The 21316-nt window shown below is 40.9% G+C and overlaps 1 protein-coding gene across 2 annotated transcripts in view; it reads right to left on the bottom strand.

Annotated features, from left to right (window-relative positions):
- Window positions 1-2477: 2477 nt before the first annotated feature.
- Window positions 2478-21316, bottom strand: part of SLC26A5 (solute carrier family 26 member 5) — a 34200-nt gene continuing 15361 nt past the window's right edge. For both annotated transcript variants that reach the window (XM_084291113.1, XM_084291114.1), the window contains 16 exons: window positions 17590-17700; window positions 16866-17047; window positions 16226-16390; window positions 15125-15277; window positions 13824-13906; window positions 13584-13731; window positions 12616-12729; window positions 12230-12307; window positions 11241-11336; window positions 9839-9945; window positions 8594-8663; window positions 7032-7124; window positions 6225-6347; window positions 5176-5355; window positions 4836-4890; window positions 2478-4292 (listed from right to left, as the gene is read on the bottom strand). In XM_084291113.1, coding sequence (XP_084147239.1) covers window positions 4150-4292; window positions 4836-4890; window positions 5176-5355; window positions 6225-6347; window positions 7032-7124; window positions 8594-8663; window positions 9839-9945; window positions 11241-11336; window positions 12230-12307; window positions 12616-12729; window positions 13584-13731; window positions 13824-13906; window positions 15125-15277; window positions 16226-16390; window positions 16866-17047; window positions 17590-17700 — 1901 coding nt within the window. In that variant the 3' untranslated portion in view covers window positions 2478-4149. The remainder of the gene's footprint in view (window positions 4293-4835; window positions 4891-5175; window positions 5356-6224; window positions 6348-7031; window positions 7125-8593; window positions 8664-9838; window positions 9946-11240; window positions 11337-12229; window positions 12308-12615; window positions 12730-13583; window positions 13732-13823; window positions 13907-15124; window positions 15278-16225; window positions 16391-16865; window positions 17048-17589; window positions 17701-21316) is intronic.

Genomic DNA, 21316 nt, shown 5'->3' with positions numbered 1-21316 from the left:
AAGGACAAAAGAAAATGCAAATGTTGAGCTAAGGAGAAAGCACAAACAGCTCAGCTCACGGTCTTAGTGGTCAGTCACTGCCAAGCTTGGGGAAGATGTGAAGGGCTCTGTTTTCTCCATGGGTGAACGCTGGTACTATCATACTATCATAACCACTCTATGGGGGGGAAATTTTTTTCTTCATCCCTTTTTCAGAGATTCTTCTGTTTCTTACTAGATAGTAAGTGTTGCATAAAGAGGGAGGAAGAAGTGAGTGTAATTTCAGAGCACTAAGGAAATGAAGATTGTTTCCTCACGTTCCTGCTCTAAAAAAAACCTTGAAGTTTGACATCAGTCTAAATCTACTAGTGAGTACTTTGATATGTCATATTACTTGTATAGGATGCTACTAAACACAGAGGTCACCCTGGTAGGGTCCTGATGCTTCAGTATCTGGAAAATTGCTTGTAGTTGGTGGCTGCAGATAAAAGGTTGACATTTATCTGGCATGTTCCTGTAGAGCTGCACTGGTAGGTCGCTGAAAAGCAACATACTTTCATTTGACCTTTTTCAGGCATTGCATCAAACTGTGAAAAGTGAGTTAGAAAAAAGAGCCTGAAGAAACACCTGAGAATGTAAAGCTGTTTGGGAACAGTTTTGTCTTGAAAGTGAGAGAAATTTTATCAGGTTTAATTTCAACAATTTTTTTTTTGGCGGGGGAGGGGGTTTGGGTAGTGTGCAGGTTTAGTGGTAGGACAGAATATTTTCATTCTGAGCCAGAGAGGAAAGTGGGTCAGAAAGCAGCAGCGACTGAATATGGCTCAAAGTGCAGTGCTTGAAATGAAACGTACCTTTTATTTAAGAAGGGTGAGTAAAGTATGTAGGAAGGAGCTGGTGCTCGCATCCTGAATTACCATCAGTGCTCTTGCGAAAAAGTAAGGGGAAAGGAATATTGTTCTCAGCGTGAAGTGGCATCTCGACATCCAGCAGGACCTCGGCTACTCAGTGCTGTTTGCTGTGGTGAGGCTTCAGCACTGAGCGTCTGAATGTAGGCAAAGGGGAGAGGAAAAAGGATGTGGGTTTGTTTAACCCAACACTGACAAGCTTAAGGTGGGATTTAAACTTCTTGCTCTCTAAAGAGCAGCCTGTCCCTCAGCAGAAGGGAAATCCATTTACTTTTCAGTAGGTGACAGGCTGGAAAGCACTGGCTCAGCTGGTGGCAGCAAAGCACAGTAAGACCAATCAAAAGCTTCCAGATTTTACTTTACTAGATGAATTACCAGCAATGCTGCTAGTAATTAGGAGTGGGGTGCACAGCACCAGCCCCACACAGGCTGATCCCAGCAGCTCACCAGGAGAGCCACAAGGGGAAATGCAGCATCAGTTGCGTTGCAGTGGCACCTGGACAGGGTCTTATGCTGGAGCCAGGAGGGTGAGGAGCAGTAGAGACACATTCACATGGCTCGTGGCAGCACTTGAGTGCTGCTGAGATGAAGAATGCAGGCAGGCTGATAACCCCAACATGGGGAACATTTCCTCAGCTCTAAACGGTGGGTAACGAAGGCCAAAACTGCATGAAAAAGACACCCTCTACGGTATCATTTTTTCTTCCCCTCACCTCTTTTTTGAACTATGCATACAGGAAATCATGAAACTCTCTGGACTGACCTTAAGATTGTCTCTTCCCTCAGCAGGGTTGCAAGAAATCTGGTTGAGAGACCAACCTGTAGTACTGTTCTAGCCCAAGCATACGCATTTGCTCATTTGGTGTCACACAGCCACAAGGTAAGTGTTTGTCTTGGGAGATGCATCAGTCAACCACGAGCTGCAGCTGCCCTGGCAGCCAAAAGGGCAAACCAGTTTGGGGTGCATTACACAGCCCAGCCAGCCAGTCAAAAGAGGTGAGTCTTTCACTGCATGTAGTTGGTGTGACCTCACCTTGAATATTGTGTGCAGTTCTGGCCTCCATGTTATAAAAAGGACGTTAAAGTCCTCAAAAGCCTCTAGAGGAGGGCAGCAAAGCTTGTACAAGGGCAGGAAGGCACGGCCTGTGAGGAGGGGCTGAGGGCACTCAGAACAGGAGGCTGAGGGGCGGCCTCATTGCTCTCTGCAGCCTCCTGAGGAGGGGACGTGCAGAGGGAGGTGCCGGTCCCTGCTCCCAGTAACTGATGGCAGGACGTGGGGGAATGGCACAGAGCTGCACCAGGGGAGGTTCAGACTGGACATCACAAAAAATTTCTTTGGTTTTAGGGTGTTCAAATGCTGGAATGGGCTTCCTAGAGAGGAATAACATGCATTAACTTTTGATTAGCCCTGAAGAGGTCCGGCAGTTGGACTGGATGATCGTTGAAGGCCCTTCCAGCTGAACTCTTCTACACTAGTCTAGTCTATTCTTCCTAGCCCACACCTTAAGAACAGGCAATTGCACCCTGGGACGTTGGCTTTTCCCACGTACGGTGTCTTGCTGAGACAAAGTAGGGAATTTTGGTATGTTATGACAATCACTTTATTTTAGAAGTTGACAAGATTTTGATGTGAACTGAAGAGACTACATAGTTAAAAACTGAAGCTGCAACAAGCTGAAAGTAGAAAAATATACTGTATGTAGATACAAAGGCTTGTTAAACTAGTTAACATTATAAAATGTACCAAAAAGTTTTTTTTTTTTAAATAAACACACACACTGTGTTAACGTGCATTCAATTCATACTTTGAACTCCAGCTAAGCAGTAACTTCTGATGCAGAAAGCTTCCTATCCCTAGTGGCAGGGGAGTCCAAGGAAAGGAAACACCTTCCCCCACTGCCCCCAGTTCTTGGAAAACTCAGTTTACTTGAAGCAAACCCTAAGCGCAACAGTTTGAACCAAAATAAAAGTAGCAGATTCTGCACTGAGAAAAGAGGAAATAGTCTGAATTTCCGTATGCACAGGACCTTTGCTTTGAGGGTGCTAAACAAAATGTTACTTAACCCTCCTCTGCTGCCCCTGTGCTATTGAAATAACTTACAGAGGAACACTTTCACGTTCCTACCTTTGATCAGATTCATATTGGTTGTTGTTAGGGGAATACAGGCATTGAAGATCTATTTTGCCTGAATTATATTTCCATATTTTGCGACTCACACACAAAGTCAAAGAGTACCATAGTGGCCAGGTTGTAAGGCCAAAAGAAAAAAAAACAAGCTACCGATTCATTAAAAATACCCAAACACATTTTGGAGTTCTACTGAAATCTATTTCACAAAGCACTTAAAAGCTGAGGCAGAAGCAGCAGTGCTGGTAGAAAGACATCTCAGGCAATGGGAAAGTATTTCTCCTTTTTGGACCACTGAGACTTTAGACCTTGTCTACCGTTTTATTCCAACTGCATTGAGGGCATCCATTCTTAAGGTAATTTTAATAGGCCTCATTCCTGCCTTAAGCCAGTTTTGTCTACAAACCTGAAGCTAAATTAATTTTAGCTTAAAACCAGCTGTATTATTTTTTTAGAAAGTATAACCAGGTTTTGGCAGTGGAAGTACCATATTGATAACATAACAATTAAACAGTAGGTTTTTAACATGAAATTCACTTAAGAGTGAAAATATTCAGGGAACAAAAGGATAAACACAGTTGAGACAGGTTAGGTAATTAAAAAAACAACTGTACCATCAAGATTTAAAAACAGGAGCAGCTAATGCCACCAGTGTGAATTCATGAATCCAGCTGGCAGATCATTACAGTTTATACAAATCTGTGGTATGCAGATGTTGACATCAGGCTTTAAAAGTAATTACAAAAAAACTGTAAAGACACTGGTACAGTGCATTGGAATTGCAGAACAGTTTTCTTCTGCAAGATCCCAGCTTGCAGTGAGTTAAAGTGCCCATTTTCTCAACAGGAATAGGAATGTCACCTTGTCTATCAGATTCAGACTGTAGCTTACTACAACGAGTTTTCTCACCTTGCATAATTTCATGCTTATGTCATTGGAAGGCTGTACCCTGATGGAAGGAAAAAATTCAAGAGCATGAAGGCTTCCAAATTCCTTGTCCACTCTTCCTACCGAAAGCCCCACCCTATACCCGTAGATACAAATAGCCTTAGGCTCTCTTTAAACTGTGCAAATTAAATATTTGAAAAGAGTCTCTATCAGCATAAATCCGACTTCCATTCTGCTAGATGTCAATCCTCAGAGGTCTGAGGCAGTCTGTGAAGCAGACCTGTGTTTCACTTGGCAAGCAAGGACAGCATCGTGAATACTGTGAAAGAGCAGCTCTCTTGTTACAGTGTTGTCAAAAAAATTCAGTCTCGTCAGCTCATTCATAACAGGACCTACAAATTAAAACAAACAATTATGGAATCAGTACATAAACAAAAGTAAAAGGTGGAAGACAAAAGCATCTCAAGAAAATGATGACAAATTGTTCTCTTGTCATTACTTTAAACATTTAAAATATCCGGATGAATTGCATTATACTTCTACTCCAAAAAAGTAATTCTCTTTTCCAGCCACACAGAGAGGCCTGTTCTTGGCTGAAGATGCTACAATTCCAAATATCACCAACTTGGAACACTGCAGGCTTTTCTTCTAACTACATCTTTACAACTTCAAGGTACAACATTAGGTGCACCACTCACAATTTGCCAGCTGGAAGAAATGGGAGCAAGATCAGAAAACTCATTACATTAGGACTCCACTTACACTGAAGTGAAGGCTCTAATCCATACAGGTTTGCTCTTCCTCAAATTGAATTTTAGTTCAATGTTACTCAAAATAAGCACTGATACTACTGAGGCAATTGGCAGGAGAAAACTCAGAAACAGAGGGTAAGAGACACAATCTCTCCCACAAACTCACAAAAAAACTCAACTCACCGCTACAGCTGGCAATACAGACGTGGACTGAAACTTCTTTGTATTCTTTTATAATCTGCAATAGAGTTAAACTGAAGTTAAACACATTATCATTATGCACATCGTTCTTCTGGAAGATGTAAACTAGTTACTGTGAGAGCTGCACATTCTCCAGTAATTCAGCTGAAACTTACAGAGCTACAGAATTAAAACTGATTATGTGAGATACTGGATTGTATCTGAGTTGGCATTTACATCCTATGATGACAGGTTCCCTACTAGGTACCTAACTTACAGTTTTTTTTTTTTTTTGTTATTTTATTTTATTTTTTTAGAAGAAAAAAAAAAAAGCCCTACTTACTGATTTTAAGGTTTTTGCTCCAACTGAATCCACAAAGTTCACTGGGGTGAAATCCAGAATTAAAGAGTGAATGTTTGTTTCAGGCTCCACAAAGTGTTCAAGCTCATCAAGAGATTTTCCATTTACAGGTAACTCATCGTTTGCTATCTCATGTTTTACATTTCCTTCCACATCATTACTCTGTGAGAGAAGACAAATAAAGCTAAACGATAGTCAATACTTTTTCAGTGTAGGTCCCCTTCCTCCCCACACACAGCTGTTCTGCCAGCCTTTGAAAGGTGTACAGCTCTAAACCATTACAGGGACTGGCTTTATCTGTATCAAGGCTTAGTCTCCTCTACCCAGTCTTTCTACAGTCACATGCACAGCTTAAAGCTATTATCTTGGGAGTGAATTACTTATTTCCAAACACAGGCACCTGTTCATATACTTTTGCTCTATTTTCTTGCCTTAGCCCTGTGCATCATGTTGAGGTCTACATATCTAAAGGAAGAGCCAGAAATCGGGCTCCAAACTTAGGCATTTGCTTGGTTTTCCCTGATAATAAGCACCCATCAGCTCCCACCAAGGGGATGAATTTAAACATGCACAAAGGCACAAGCGTGTTTCAAACAACCCTTCTGAATGCACCTGCCTCTTTTACCCATGTCAGGATCAGCAGTGCGGACGGCATCTTTTAACTGATAACAAAATTTATTACAGGACCTTCTCTTTTATCTTATTTCTGTATGATTATTCTGAACGTGCAGAGGAGAGTGGCAGAGGCTGGATCCCTCTACCTTCTGCTGACACCACTGCTGAGACAGTATGATAGTGTGAAAGGCTCTGCTCCCCTAGCGTGGTATCTTAACGTAACTGAGGTTCAACACAAGTATCCAATCCAGCCATGAGCCTCTGATCCTTCTGCTGTTCCTTAGTAGCCTGTCCACACTGCACAGTGCTTGTTCTCTAAGTTTTCCTACCCAAGAAGCACTCTGTGCCTTTTATAAACAAGAATGGTAACACCGAAAAGCACCGTGTTAGCTGATAAAGTAGAGGTAAATATTTACCGAAGAATTCACTAGCTTCAATACAGCTTTCTTTTTGAGTTCGTTAGCCTTCTTTATTTCCCTGGCGTGCTTCTTCTGGGCTTTTCTCCTTGCTGCTAATATGGCACAAGGGTCCACTCCAGTCTGCCATGAAAAGAAATCGTGATCAGACAAGATCCAGCTTGTTAGGATGACATTGCAGTATCAATTAGCACTGAATTCATCACTATCATAAATTTTAAAGAAGCCTGCATTATTCAGTGTCCCTTGGTGGGGGTGAGAACAGTATAAAGTAAGAAGGAATAATCTTCGCAAGCACTGTGTTAACAAGATGAGGAAGAGATGCATCACATTCTTCTCTTGAGATCAGAGGTGCCATATTTCAACAGAATGCTGATTTGAGTGCAGAAAGCAGAGGGGGGAGAAGTGCACTTGGACACAAATTGCTAATACCTCTTGCTTTGTGGAGGAGTACCACCCACCTGTTTTGTACAAGACTCGTCATGGAAGCTACAGAAAAATTTTTCACAAGTTAGTACGAGTGTAAATGCTACCAGGTCAGGCAGTTCTGTCCTTAGCTAGCTCTGCTTCTGCCAATCCCACCCAGTCAAATGTGGGTCAGGCAGGAGGTGAGGCATGCTCTACATGCTGTTTACTCCCTCCCACCATCTTGTTCCTTGCTAAGATGATCTGCAGTTGGCCGGAGGATCACCTCATATCTTCTCATATCATACCAGAGGTCACTGTATTAGGGGCTATGCTAAAGGGTGTTTCCAAAGATGTTTTGAATTTTCAAGACATAGGTAGTAAAGATTTTGCTTTGCTCACCTTTTTCTTCAGTGCACTTGTGTACGACTCGCTATTGGCGAAATAAAGTGACGCATTAGCTTGAAATATTTTTATACCAGGACATTCTTTAACCTAAGGAAAAAAAAAAAGGATGTTCACAGTTAGGTACTGCTTGCTTTAGAAGAAAAGCAGCTGTATGCATGATCACAAGACATGGTGTTACTCTTACATGCAGCCCAACAGCCAACCCTGGATGACTATCAGCATGTATCAAAGACGGTCAGCACTGCTGTGAGCAAGCCAGTTAGAAGATCAGTTCATCCACCTTTCTAGGTGCCATACTGCACTGAATCAATGCCAAGTGACACTTCTGTTTATAACGAAGAAATGTACAGCCATAAAAAGGAATTTAGTATTCACATTTAGTATTCAACATTCTCTGATGTTGTTCTCTGCAGGTGGTATTCATGTGAGGAAATCATGCAGATCTAGGAATGCCTCCTTTTTTCCTCCCTATCTGCAGGCATAACTTCTTTCTCTCCTTCTCTTTATTTCTTGTGTCCTCAGCTACCAAAACAAAAGCCTTTAGTTATAGCCTTTAAAAATCTTTGGTTTCATTTAAACAGACCTTTTCATGGATCTTAATATCACGTCTTTACTTTAAACCAAGTGATCTCTGAGCAGCCTGCACTCTGACATTTTACATGAAAATGATCTGAGCAACAGCAGCGATACAGCCTGCCATATGCTACCAGCCCCACCTTTGTACAGGTGTAGGAAATGCAAACTGCATTCAATATAACAAAAGCTGAGTTTCCTCTTCTTTGTTTATAGCTATAAACATGCCCACATAAACTTTTGCTTTGTGTCATATTCAAAGCAGAACTATTGGTGAGGGAATGCTTTCAGATTACAGCATGGTCTTTTCACATTTTTTTACAGGCTGGCTCCTGAGTAAAGGGGTTTGTAACCTTCATAGCAGCATCGCTGACAACACGGCAGAGTGTGCAGGAAATCATGGCTGCTGGTTGCAAATACATAGAGCATGCTCAGAGCCATTATATTTACAAAACATACTGCCTTTGTCAACTTTTGGTTGAACAAAACCGCATTTATAAGAAGCTGAATGCATGGCGAGTGATCGTGTCATGTTTAATCAGCAGGGCCCAGATAGAGGCAGGGAGATGCTGTTCTGAACAGCTTTTGCAATGCTAAAGAACACAACTGTTTGGGGCCTGCTGGCTACACATTTCATTTAATGCTGCCACAATTAAAGAAGGTAGTCTTGTATACATTTGACTAGACAGCAGGTTTAGCAGAGGTATTTCTGTAAGTCTTACCATTTTGTAGTATGTAACTAGTATTAAGGCTACTGTTGATCACCTCCTGGTTAAATGTACATGCAGGACCAAAAGCCAGCATGTTGAGCAGTACAGCTTTTGCTAGTAACATTACATTTACTTTCTTCTCCCAAGCATAACACAGGTTATGCTGAACAGAGAGCTCTAAATATGCAGTGTGGTGGGGTTAAGCAGCCAATTGCCACTGTTATCTTTGTTTCAACACAGAAAAATGTTCAATGCAGAAGAATACACTCCTACCTCTTCATACTCCTCCACATCGCAGTAGATATCTGTGTCAGGAATCTGACCGAGGATTCTGTACTGAGGTCTGGAGAGAAATGGAAATAACTGTTTCAATATTATCACTTATAAACTGGAGAAGTGAGTGCTTAATACAGGTTGAAATTTATCCTATATAGTTATTCTGTTTGCTGCAAGTTTATCTAAGCATGGTCAAATGCAGTGGGCAGTTTATGAAAGGAACATAATGAAGGGGCCATCTGGTGACTAGTCAAGTTTGCTTCTGTCAGTGCAGAAACAGTTTGGAAACGGAGCACTCTGATGTTGTCATTTGCTGAAAAGCATGGGCCTGCAAAGTTACAGAGTAAATTTTCTTTGATGCAAACTGGCGCAACTCCACTGACCATTTGTAAATATGGCAGCTCACACTGGCACAAACCATGCTGCAGTTTCAAAAAGCCGTTCAGCTCCTGGGACAAGCATGCCTGAGAAGCTGAACATTCCCAACTCAGAGGCAAAATGACAGCAAAATACATCACTGCTCTGGTTAAAATGACCAAGCCATATGCAGCTGGCAGAAAAATACTCTTATGTAGGCAGAGTGGAAATTTCACAGTTTGGTTTCATCCCAATGCAGATGGAAACCAATGCTTTTGTAGATTTTCTATCTAGATATCCAAAGCCCTGAGCCTAGAAGCCTCATGTAACAGGTGAAATCCTATCCACACATGCAAGAAATCATTCATCACTAGATGTGGAGAGCTTCACAGTAGAAGTTCTGAGAAGTTTTGGGAGCAAGAAGTGACTTGAAAACATGACGGGTGGGGACACTTTCCATGATGAATTAGATCTTTCTTATAAAATATCTAAACATTTAGCTAGTGATAACCTGACAACTTCTGCTTACTGAGAGTACACACAAAATATAAACATTTAATGAACCTCTGCCATCCAACAGGCTTCAAGTTCTGAATTCCAGGCATTAAAGACAATGTAAATAAGATTAGAAAATCTAAAATTATCTCTTTATTTTTGAAGTTGTGCGTCTCATGACCTCCAAAAATTCTGTTCTCAGAAAAATAAAATTTGAACCCTGGATCAGAGCCATGGGTTATGCCCTGCATGACCTACATTATGAAGCAAACTGTATAGTGCATGCAGCTGAAGGGGGTGGAAAGGTCTACTGCTTATTTGCATTCCTTTAACAAACAAAAACCACACAGAAGACCAACAAACACTAATTTTATAAAGAAGAAATCTGACCTTTGTGTTCTGTAAATAACGGTTATCATTGCAAATGTTACTGCAGTAAGCAAACCATAGTCTAGTCCCAGGAAGAGAGAAGCCACAAAAGCTACCACCCAGATGGCCTAAAAGAAAGAAAAGCTCTGAATTAATACACATCCCTTTCTTTTGAAAGCAAACACAATAGCATAAGCCAGACTGAAGCCGCCTGTGCATCTTTTCTGTGTAGGACCAGGCTACAATGCAAGTCATCATGATAGCAGACTACAATTGCCTTAACCCTTGAGAAGGGCATAGATGCTCAAGGTGCACTAACACTTGACAAATTGTCCCTTGTTACTTAACGCCCTACATCCTGTTTTGCAAGGAATGCAGTGTTACCATCAGACTCCCAACACTGTAGGATTAAAATAAATAATAAAATGCAGGGCCTGCAAAAGTAACTCTCCTTTACTGTCATCTTTTGCTGAGCAGTAAGACTGGCAATGTTGCAAACCCTGGTATTTTGCAGTGTGAACTGTCAGCTACATGTGTAAAATACACACAGAAGTTTCTCTGGAGGAGACAAAGGTTGCATGCAAAGGGAATCAGGAGAAAGTCAGAGGAGCTTGCTATTGAACAAAGATGAACTGAATGCTTCAAATGTGCTAAGTTCTGTGTGTCAATACCATACAGAAACTACCAGCTGCCTTTTTGAGCCAGAGGGACATCTCCTTAGTTCTCACAGAGCAGCTCAGCCAAAATGTGAACGTTACTTCTTGAGATCATCATTTACTTCTGATGATCTCAAGGATCTAGTTCTCTGGTTGTCAGGAGCCTTGGAAATCATGATATATATGATGGCAAGTAGCTCTTGAAGTTGTTTATCTGCTTCACATGGTCAAAGACTACCTATGTGTCTGTACATTGTGGTCTCTGTCACGTTTCTGAGTTCCCCCAGAAATAAGCATGGGGGTCTCAAGAGCCACTGCTGCAAATCACGAATCTTCTGGCCTTGGGTCAACAACAAACATGTTGCCAGTTAAGCCAGAAAACTACTTTGGGCAGGTTTTTGGTTTGTCTTCAAAGATGACAAATACCTTCAAGTAGTTTTCTTTGTGACTCTATTTCAAATTCTTCTCAGGCATTCCCCACAGCATTCAGTACAGTTCCTATAGCAACACTGCACAAGCTTTGCTTTTAATGCAGCTAAACTACTTCTGACCTGAGTTAAAGGTTGTTGAACGACAACAAAAACATTCTTGTCTGCAATGGCTCACTCTCCTAGGGTTCTTACAACTCAATGTCTTATGTTCTTCTGCAAAGCAACACCAAGCTGTAACTCCTCAGTAGGTTTCTCCTCTGTTTTAGAGGATAGGAAGAAGAGCAGCAGCACATTTAATACAGGACAAATATATGCACTGAGCTGCACATTACTCACCAGCTCGATCTTACTGGTTTTCCAGAAGTGTGCGATATCTCCAAACTGCTTAAACATTCCTTTCAGGTTCACCATTACAATTGCAGCTAGCACTGTCTAGGAATATTACACAAATGATATTTTCAGAAGCAAAATAAAACAATTGCCAATAAGAACTTCAAAGCATCAAAAATAATTGCTTTCTGTGCTTTGTAAAACTGATACAAATCTATTGAACAGATGTTCCATTTAAAAAACTTTTTGAGAAAATCAGTAGAGATACACTTTTCCTGCAGCCACAGAAACGGCAAGCCAGAGTCAGCACAGCTTGATTTACTCTTTCCTGACAAGAGAAAGCATACAGTCCTGAGCTTCATGCTCCTGCAAATAAAGTAGCTAGACTATAATCTCAAATTCAAGTTTCTCTTCAATAACTTCCAACAATTCCTGTGACATTCATGTAGGTGTAAATCAATATACTCATATTAAAAAAATAAATGAAATGCATATCATCCTATGCAAGACAAAGAGAAACAAGTTTATTTTTTAAATCAATACATATCTATGCACAAAACCATATTTTTATACAAATAAGTAAAATTTCAGTAAAAGCAACTTGTCATGCTGAGCCATCATTCAGCCTCAATCCTTTCCAACTCATTTATTACTTTCTTTTAGCTTTTTAACCTCTTCCCAGAATTCTTATGCTGTAATCCAAAGGGGATTATTTGAAGATACCAATTTTGTGTTTTAAAGACAGAGCCTAGAATGGCCAATATTAAAAAGAACTACCAAAAGAAAAAGAAAAAAAAAAAAGCATGCTGGATCCTTCAAAATATTTATTCATTGCTAGTTTAAACTTAAAGCAGAAACGTACACATAATTTAAAGGTTTCTGGGTCAAGCCCTAACTGTATTTGCTTATTAATCATCCACCTCATTCTATTTTAAGCAATACTAGCTGGCTTCTGTCCACTGACATGCAATGCCTAACAGGCAAAACTACATTACCTGTGGAAGTGGTTCAAAGAGATATCCAATAGCCACAATTACCAACAGAACCATAATTGAAGAGAGTGCACCTGCAATCTGATCAAAAAAAAGCAAGAAATTATATCTAAGTACTAAGATGTGCCCCAAAAGGGCTGTATTACTGATTAACTAACCACTCTTCAAAGGGCTGGTTAGTCAAGCTTTTGATCCCTCCCACTCAATTTGTCCATTTCCCTTGTCATGCAGCCTTCTATCTTGGCCCACCCTGGATATGACACAGGAGCAACTCTAGTTATTTCTTTTGGCCCTAGGTCAAGAATAGGGCAATTTTCTAAAGCTCCAGACTTTTGTTTTGGAGGTCCAAAGAAAAAACAAACTTTGGCTCAAAATTTGGGTTTACATACCTGAGTTTTCCCACCAGTGCTTTCCTGAACAAGACTCCGAGACATTGAACAAGTGACTGAAAAGCTTTGGAAAAACGACCCCACAGAGTTGCATATTCCCAAGGCAATAAGTTCCTGTGTCAAACAACAGAGCAAAACACAAAGCAGTTATACCTAGCAACTGTACAAAGGTGGAGCTACCTATACATAATAACAACTACCTCTTATTTACAGTGCTTGCTAGCAACCTTATCATAGCTTACACTTGTGGTTCTCACACGGTTCTCACACAAGGTAATGCAAGTTAAATCTTGTGTTAAATGAAGCATCTGATGAAGTGCTAGAGACATTTCTCATCCTTAAATGTTACTATTATAAGTCAGACTAAAAATTAAAATGAATGATAGAATTGCTTGTTTTCAAGAGTTTCTTCAGGTCTGGGATAACTTGAATTTTAACACTAAAATTGAAACAAAAATGCTTCTCCATACAAATAATGTTTTGTTTCATTTAAACAAACACTTGGCATGCATTACATCCTGTTACAAGGAATTCTATAGTTGAACATCCAGGTGATGTTAAACTATAGCACCTGGAATCTTCTGAATAAAACAGATCTAGATACTTAACTCAGGAAGACACTGTATTTATCAAATGGGAACTCTACGCTTTGCTGTGAAGGAAAGTACAAGTAAAATAGCTGCCCATCAGGATAGCCTAAGTATCGGCTGTCCCAACAATTAATATTCATGCACACATCCAGCTTTAACAGAAGTTTCCCAAAACAAAGTTAGAAGCAAATTTGGTTATTGAAACATAGCCAAAAGAGCTTAAAATCACTCCTGGCATTTAAATGTGTAGGCTGACAAAAACTTGACCTGATTCCACAATGAAAGAAAAACCTCTTTTGTCTAATATCCCCTTCTACTTTAACAGACAAATGAAGGCAGTACTGAGAATTATCACTAGAAAACCTCAAATATTTTTACCTGATTCCCATCAATGGTGTAACCATGTTTAAGGGCAAAGATCTTGGCCATTGATACAGCCATTGAAAATCCAACTATTGCTATTGCTATCGCATCCACAAATATTGCTGGGATGAGCTGAATCTCAGGAACTGCTGGTGCTCTTAACCTTAAAGAATAAATATAAGGTTACAAGTTACTATAATAAAAGGTACATGCTATATAGAGAAGGTATAGGTTAAATAAGAATATCACCCCTACCCTTGAGGAATATTCCCTACAACATCCACTCCATATGATTCAGTCAGATTCATTCCAGCTGAAACTCCTGTGCCAATAATAACCTAAAAAAAACATAAACACATCATCATGTAGCAAAACATCGGAAGGACTAATAACAGTTAGCTTATTATAAACACACATAAGGGATTGCATTCATTTGTCAATCAGTTTTCCAAGAGTTAGGGAGTACAGAAGCAGATAAAAAGGAGGAAGTTCCACAATTTTCCCTCCATCACCTTCAACTCACTGGTTTTATTTTTTTTATATAGTTAACATGCATGATATGATATGATCTGAATCGCTCAGATTCCTTCTGCTTGAGCCAGCCCAGCATGCATTGGGAAACAGACACAGAAAAGCATGTACTTAGAAATTCAATTCAAGAACAAGTCAAGGGGATCTGCACTGCCATATTTTCATGTGTGCAGAATGCACGTTATCTACAAAAATAACTGGTGCAGCAGCAATGAAAGCTGCAGGTATTAAGACTGCTTTGCTATTGCCTTTCAATCAAATAACACACTAGTACAACATCTGTCATCTCCCTCCCTTCTTCGTTCCTTCTGTCAAGACTGCATTCATGCCTTCAGCTACTCCCTTCCTTGGCTGTGATTTTGTGCAGGTTGTTTGAGAGCTCTGGTTACCTAAGAACTCATTTTTAATTCCAGCCACCTTTAAAGATGAAAGATTACGTGAGGTGTGGGCTACTAAGGTACTCTGATACCTGACTGCAGCACTGATTTTGTTTTGAACGACTACACTAAAATACACGGGTAATTATAAAAATACACAGTCTCAGGGAAAGGAAGGTTGAGTAGCAAGTCCCACTGGTTCCTGCTTTTCTTTCTACTAAGGCATTTTAAAAGGAAAGCAAGCCCTACAGAACTTCTGGATCCAGCATCCATAAGCATCTCCTTCAGGAGGGGATTCTGAGCTCCTGTACTCCATGCCACTCAGAGGCATGTCTTGCAGAGACTCATTCAGGCACCACAACTCCAGGGTAGAGTGGGTTTTACAACAAATCTCCACCTTCCCATTACCACAGGGGACTATGGCTGTTTAACCGGGTTTTCAATTCCTCTTTGGGACTTCACGCCTAAAACTTGGGCACGTCAGAGCCTAACCTCATGAGCACCAAAACATTCAGCTGGATCAAATCTCAAACAAATCACATTCAACAGGTTACCCTAAAGCCCAATTAGACTTGATAGACAATGATATCAATTCCACAGCTTTAGAATAGTTAAATAACTTAGCTAAAAACTTCACAACTGACTTACCACAATTATCTCCATAGGAATAGGAACTGGGAGCTTTTTCTTATAGCGGAGATTGATTTCCTTACCAATCAACAACAGAACAATGCACGTTAATCCAACAATCAGTGCAGCAACATTGGTCGTTGTTATTTTTGAAAACACAGCAACTATGCTCTGTAACACAATAGAAGTATTATAATTACTCCATGAAGATCGTATTTGTTTTATTAGGAAATTTGCCACAAAAGAACAAATTATACACTGCTGTTTTTATTCTGCATCTATAACCATAGTTAATCACCGCCTCGCTAAAATCCCCATTGTTCCATTAAAATACAGAAGTTCAGAATATCTTAATGAGGGAGATACACTCGCAATAATTTATAATACCAGTCTTCCTCAAATGGGGTAGAAATTTGAAGAAAAATCTCTATTATGGGGGAAAAAGTCTAAACTAAACCACATCTCATGCTCAGCATTTTCACACATATTTCATCCTGGCAACTACCTGAAAGCAATAAATACCAACCCCTTCTAATACCTTCAAATATTTGTTGGCAAGTCATATCTATTTAGAGCTGCATAAACCATTCTAAAACGATAAAGCTGCTGATATAATCATTGAGGTTACCATAGTAATATGATGAAATAACAATGACCTTGCAACACTGCTGAACTGGCCATTATTTCAAATATGGTTCAGTTGAAAAACATTATTAAAAAGGGTGTTAGGAAAGGAAGCTTCTTAGAACACACAAGTTGCTACGGCATGATTCCTCTACCCATTACTCCTTCTTTCACTGCATTTTAAGAAATTATATAAAAGACCTCTGGAGAGGTCTCTGAAAAAAAAAATTGAAGAAAAATATCTTTGAAAAAAGACAGATGGAAAATTACATCAACTGTCAGGATATTATCAAGGTCCTGGCAGTACGTCTTGCAAGTATACTTTCCCTCCTATTTATTTAGCAGTTAGTATTTCTGTTTTCTGGATTAGTGAACTAACAGCATATTAAGAAATAATCATTAGAAATCATTATGAAATAATCATTAGAAATTAGAAATTCAGTAGAAAATGTAGAAAATGTAGAATTTGCATATTTAGTAAAGGTAGCTACTTACATACACAACTGAGAGGGGTCCGCTGTATCGGTTAGTCTTAACTCCAAGGAGATACTTTAACTGAGAAGTGAAGACGTGAACTGCAGCAGCAGTAGTAAATCCTCGCACCAGAGGCTCTGTTAAATAGATGGCTACAAACCCAAATCGAAGGAGACCTAAACACAACTAATGAAGAAGAGAAATAGTAACAGTGTGAGTCTTACTGTAGCCTGAACATCATCACTACATAGCAGACAGACCATGGGACACATCTTCTTACCCCAGTGCCCAGCCAGATCAGGCAGACCTGAACCTGGCCCTTCCAGAGCTACAGGTCAGTAAGCAGCCATCAATGCACCAAATCTTCCACTCCACTGGCAGGTGCCATGTGGAATACATGCAAATGTGTATTTGGATGCATTTAGGGACATATCAGAGAACATCGGGTAGAGTTTTTCTGACAGGATGGAAAAAAATGAAAGGGGAAGTCCTGTTTTTCACTCTAAGCCATGATGCCCTGACACAGACTTGCCTCCAAGGTATCACCCCACAAACCACTTCTGCCAAGAAGCAGCCTGCATTCTACATTGCACACTGCTAAAGTGTCTATTGAAAGGGGACCCACTAGGACCCAGTGCCCCTTGCAACTGCAAGCACGTACCTGGATAATTCCTGAAAGAAATGCAAGAGTCACAGCCACCTGCACCCGCTTGAAATCCCTGTCGCTGTAATATTCGGAGGCATACGTAGTGTTCGTTGAGTTATAGCCCACAGAAATCACCTCATCAGGCACTTGTCTAACAGCTACCCCTCCAACCATCATACTAATCACAGCAAAAGTGCCTGGAATCGGAGGGAGAGGAAAACAATTGATTAAAATACTGGCATTTTTTTAGGAACAGTCCTAGGCTTCCTAACAAAGACCTGCATAGATCTGTGGAACTAAATTAATAATAGTTTTCTTCAAGAATATTGTAGTTTTTAGTCCCAATGTCTGCTCCAGTACTCCGCACCATTAAAGCTACTTAGATGTTGAATACAGACCACTATGGTAAGTAAATACCATCTTTTTTAATTTCAGTTTCTGTTACGCAAATTAAACTTGTGGCCACACAGAGAGTTGACTACAAAGAGGAAATTATAGTTCAGGAGTTCACAGTGTACATTTCTAGATCTAACCTGAAAAAAATGCTCTTCTGTTCTTTCCTAAGTAGGATGGATAAATTAACAGTAAAACCCACAAATGCGTCAAGCCTTAACAATGCACCTCTTATTCGCTTAAATGTGACTTTATGGAAAACAGCCACACTTTCTATTTATCCACCTTTATTTTTTATGTTTTATTAGACATGCACACAGAATTCCAATTGTCTATATAGACATACCTATTGATATGTGCTTGGAGGTCCCAAAAAAAGTATACAGAAAGACAGGATAAAATGAAGAATAAAGGCCGAACACTGGGGGAACAGCTGCCAGCAAAGCGTAGGCTAAACCTAGAAAACAGATACAAATACGTATGTTAGGCAAAGAGTAAGAAACCATTTGAACTGTAAGGATTTAAGCCTTCTAGGGTTGAACTAACCTAACACTAACACTAGTGATACATCACAGATTTAGAAGGTAAGCCTTTCAGGAAATACTCGTAAATACGTATAATAATGCAGGAGAGCGCCTAGAAACCTGAGAGGTTTACCTCAGGAAACCACAAGTCTAAAATCACAGGTGTTGCAGATGTGCGTGGGCGTGTTTATGTGCATGTGCCCAGTTGTGCACTCACTGTTTTGCCTAGAAGCATTTAATAATCGCCAACACTTTTGATTACTTTTGTTCTGATCTGTCAATAAATTAATAAACTCCCCGCTGCCCCAAACCTGAAACAACATAACCAGCAGACACGTTTGATTTTTCTCCTCCTTTTTAATCAGACATGACCTTCATGGCAAGCTGTGATTGAGCACTTTCTTCCTCTCTCCCCCATCATTCCAGAATAAGTGGGATTACCTAACTGTTTGCAGTTCCACAAAACATGCTCTGAAGTGTAAAACAAGCAGGGAAGCATTACGTGTGCTCTGTAAGGACATTGAGCTTATACAGCCTGGGATTTCTCCCGGTCTATTCAGTACATTGAGTCCTTTTTGTTGTTTAGACATGCCAAGCCCCATGCAATGGATCCACACCATTCCCCTTTGTTGGTGGAGCTGACAAGCATGGGGATGAAGCTGTGGGAGAAGAGCTCTGAGGAACACCTCCCCCAGTGCTCTCCCTCAATGGGACTGAACGGGTGCTTGTCATGGGACTGGGCTCACTGGTAAACCATGTGCATCCCATGATACAGAAGGTAACCATTCTGAGCAGCTGCAGTTGTGGAGGAGCCCCCGGTGAAGCAGGTGGATATGGCCTGGAGGAGGCTGCGGCCCATGGAGAGCCCCCGCAGGAGCAGGCCCCAGGCTGGAGCTGCAGCCCGTGGAGAGGAGCCCACGCAGGAGCAGGGGGTCTGGGGGGAGCTGCTGCCCGTGGGGGACCCGTGCTGGAGCAGTTTGCTCCTGGGGGATGGACCCTGTGGTACAGAGCCGTGTGGGAGCAGTTCTTGAAGAGCTGCTGCCTGTGGGCAGCACCCACAGGCTCAGTTTGGGAAGGACGGCATCCCGTGGGAGGGACCCCACATGCAGCTGAGGCAGAGTGACCGAGTGGTGGAGATGAAGTACTACAGACTGACCTCAACCCCCATTCCTTGTTCCCCTGTGCCACCTGGGGGGAAAAGGTGGAAGAGGGTGAAGGGAGAGAAAATGGTTTTTGTTTGTTTTCTTTGTTTCTCATTTTTCTAGCTTGTCAGTAACAGGCAATAAATTTCTCTAAACTCCCTATGCTGAGTCTGGTTTTGGCCATGACAATATTGTTGAGTGATCTCCCCGTTCTTATTTCAACCCTTGAGCCCTTTTTATTGTATTTTCTTTCTCTTTCCCTTTGAGGAGGGGGAGTCAGAGCAGTTGTGGTGGAGCTTGGCTGCCCTGCTGGGTTATAACACCACATTCACCCCCAAAGGAGAGCCAGTGATACTCTAAAACACTTCTCCCTGTTAAGTTATGTTTCAATTGAGAGTCAAAGCATTGGGTTTATCCTGAAAGTACAAGCTAGGAAATGATCTTCTGTGTCATCCAAGTGCTCTTGTGCTGTGCAATAGCTCACGGGGTCTTGCTCACTTCCTAAACAATGTTTGAGACCCAACCTAACCAACAATTCCTATTCCTAACAGGACTGGACTGGCGATGCTGTTATTCACTTGCAGCAATGTTCTTTTGATCAAGCACATCTGAAAGTCATCCCACATACATCCTTTGTCCCAGGGGCTATCTCCTGCCAAGAGCACCAGCAGAACACCCTGTACCATAACACCCTGGCCTTTAATATTGTGATGAACTTAGTAGTAAAAGCGACTAGAACTGAAAGCTAGTGGTGTCAGTCCAGGAGGGTGGGTCAATGCGAAGTTCCTGATTTGAGTACCCTTTTAGTCCCTTTCCTTTTCATTTGTACTGGCATTTTTTTAAAGCTCTCAGTGCCAAGGAAAGGAAGAGATATTGACATGACAGGAGTTCACTGCTCAAACACCCTGGTAATTGTAGTTCCTTCTGGAATGATTCCCAGGCTTCTTTGACCTCAAGCTTGCTATAATTACATCCATTCCAGAAAAATAAAAGTTCGGCTTATGTCTTTTCAGAAAGGGAAGGATTAGAAACAGTTCAAGGGTATGTCTGTAATCACCGGAGGGAAGAATAATGTTTAATTTAAAACAAAGTCACAAAATTAAGTATAAAGTTCACTCCTAACCACTTTGAGTGCCCTTATCTGGCCGTCATGTAAACTGTGTCTTGGTATACAACCGGTGATGTTTGTGCCCAGTGCACCACAGATTTATCTAACAGTTAACCACATAACTTACCAGTTTAAGATAAGTTAAATTGATGTTAATGTTTGTGTAAGGAAAAAAATATTCTTAATTATAAAAGAATTATAAATCTGGGAAGCTGCAGAAATAAAAAGGTCAATTGCACTGTTAGAATACTCCATTCCTTTAATGGGTCACCCCCTATCAAAACCTAGGTTTCTCAGATTTATAGATTCATTCTTCAGGCCTGATTCAGCCTCAAAAGCAGTGAATGAGGTGGAAATATGAAATAAACCAAAACACAAGTAAACTTATGTACATGTAATTACCCTCAGCACGAGGATCCCAGTGGGACTGGGCTCTGTACAAAACCAAGGATTCTTTCCAATCCAAGACCTCCTGGGGAAACCTACTGGGACTGCAGCAGTTGTCATGAAGCTGCCATTCCCAGAGAAATGCTGGCACCCCATAACAGCACTGCAATAAAAATGCTGTCACTTTTCAATGCCGTAACAGTTCTGAAATTGCTGACAGTAAAGTGTCAGGCTAAATAAAAGGCTTCAATCCAGTCACCAAGAACTGAACAGAGCAGTGAAAACACGTTTTCTCTTCATCTTCTAGAGAGTCTGATGCTGCTTCAGAGCCTGGCTCCATGGGGTGTAAAGCTTCCAACTAAATTCATAGAAATTCCACAGGTTTGCACTGTTGTTACACAAGCTACTCTTGATTTATTTCCACCATGCAAATAGTTGCCCACCACTATGTTACAGCTTAAACCTGTGGCTTCTATCCTTAAAATAAAAAGAGGGATCAGTCTCTGGTTTCTTGAGCATTCTTCTGACTGATTTCAGTTTGGTTCCTCTGCAATAGTTGCTCCCCTGAGGAGCATCCTGCCAGAACTACTGCTGAAATACTAGGTCTGTTATCTCTGTTAGACACTGCTTCCCTCTGCAGGGAATTTGCAACAATTTTCCCAATGAGATCAGAAGATAATTAGGAGCACTAAGCAAACATGCATTTAAACTGAAAAGTTGTTCTGTCATTAAGAACGGTGGGTATCAATCTTAAAGGTAAGCTTCTTTCAGAGAGTTCACTGCGTATCACTGACTTTAAATTTGAGGGAATGTTCATTATGGGCTAGTCTGCAGAATGCTGTACTGGCCTCCACAAACACCTGAAAGGCCCATACTATTTTCATGAACACGTGTTCAGGAAGCCAACCACTA

The sequence above is a fragment of the Netta rufina genome, assembly GCF_964035555.1.
Source record: "Netta rufina genome assembly, chromosome: 1".
Classification (NCBI taxonomy): domain Eukaryota; kingdom Metazoa; phylum Chordata; class Aves; order Anseriformes; family Anatidae; genus Netta; species Netta rufina.
This window is presented reverse-complemented; position numbering and strand designations above follow the sequence as displayed.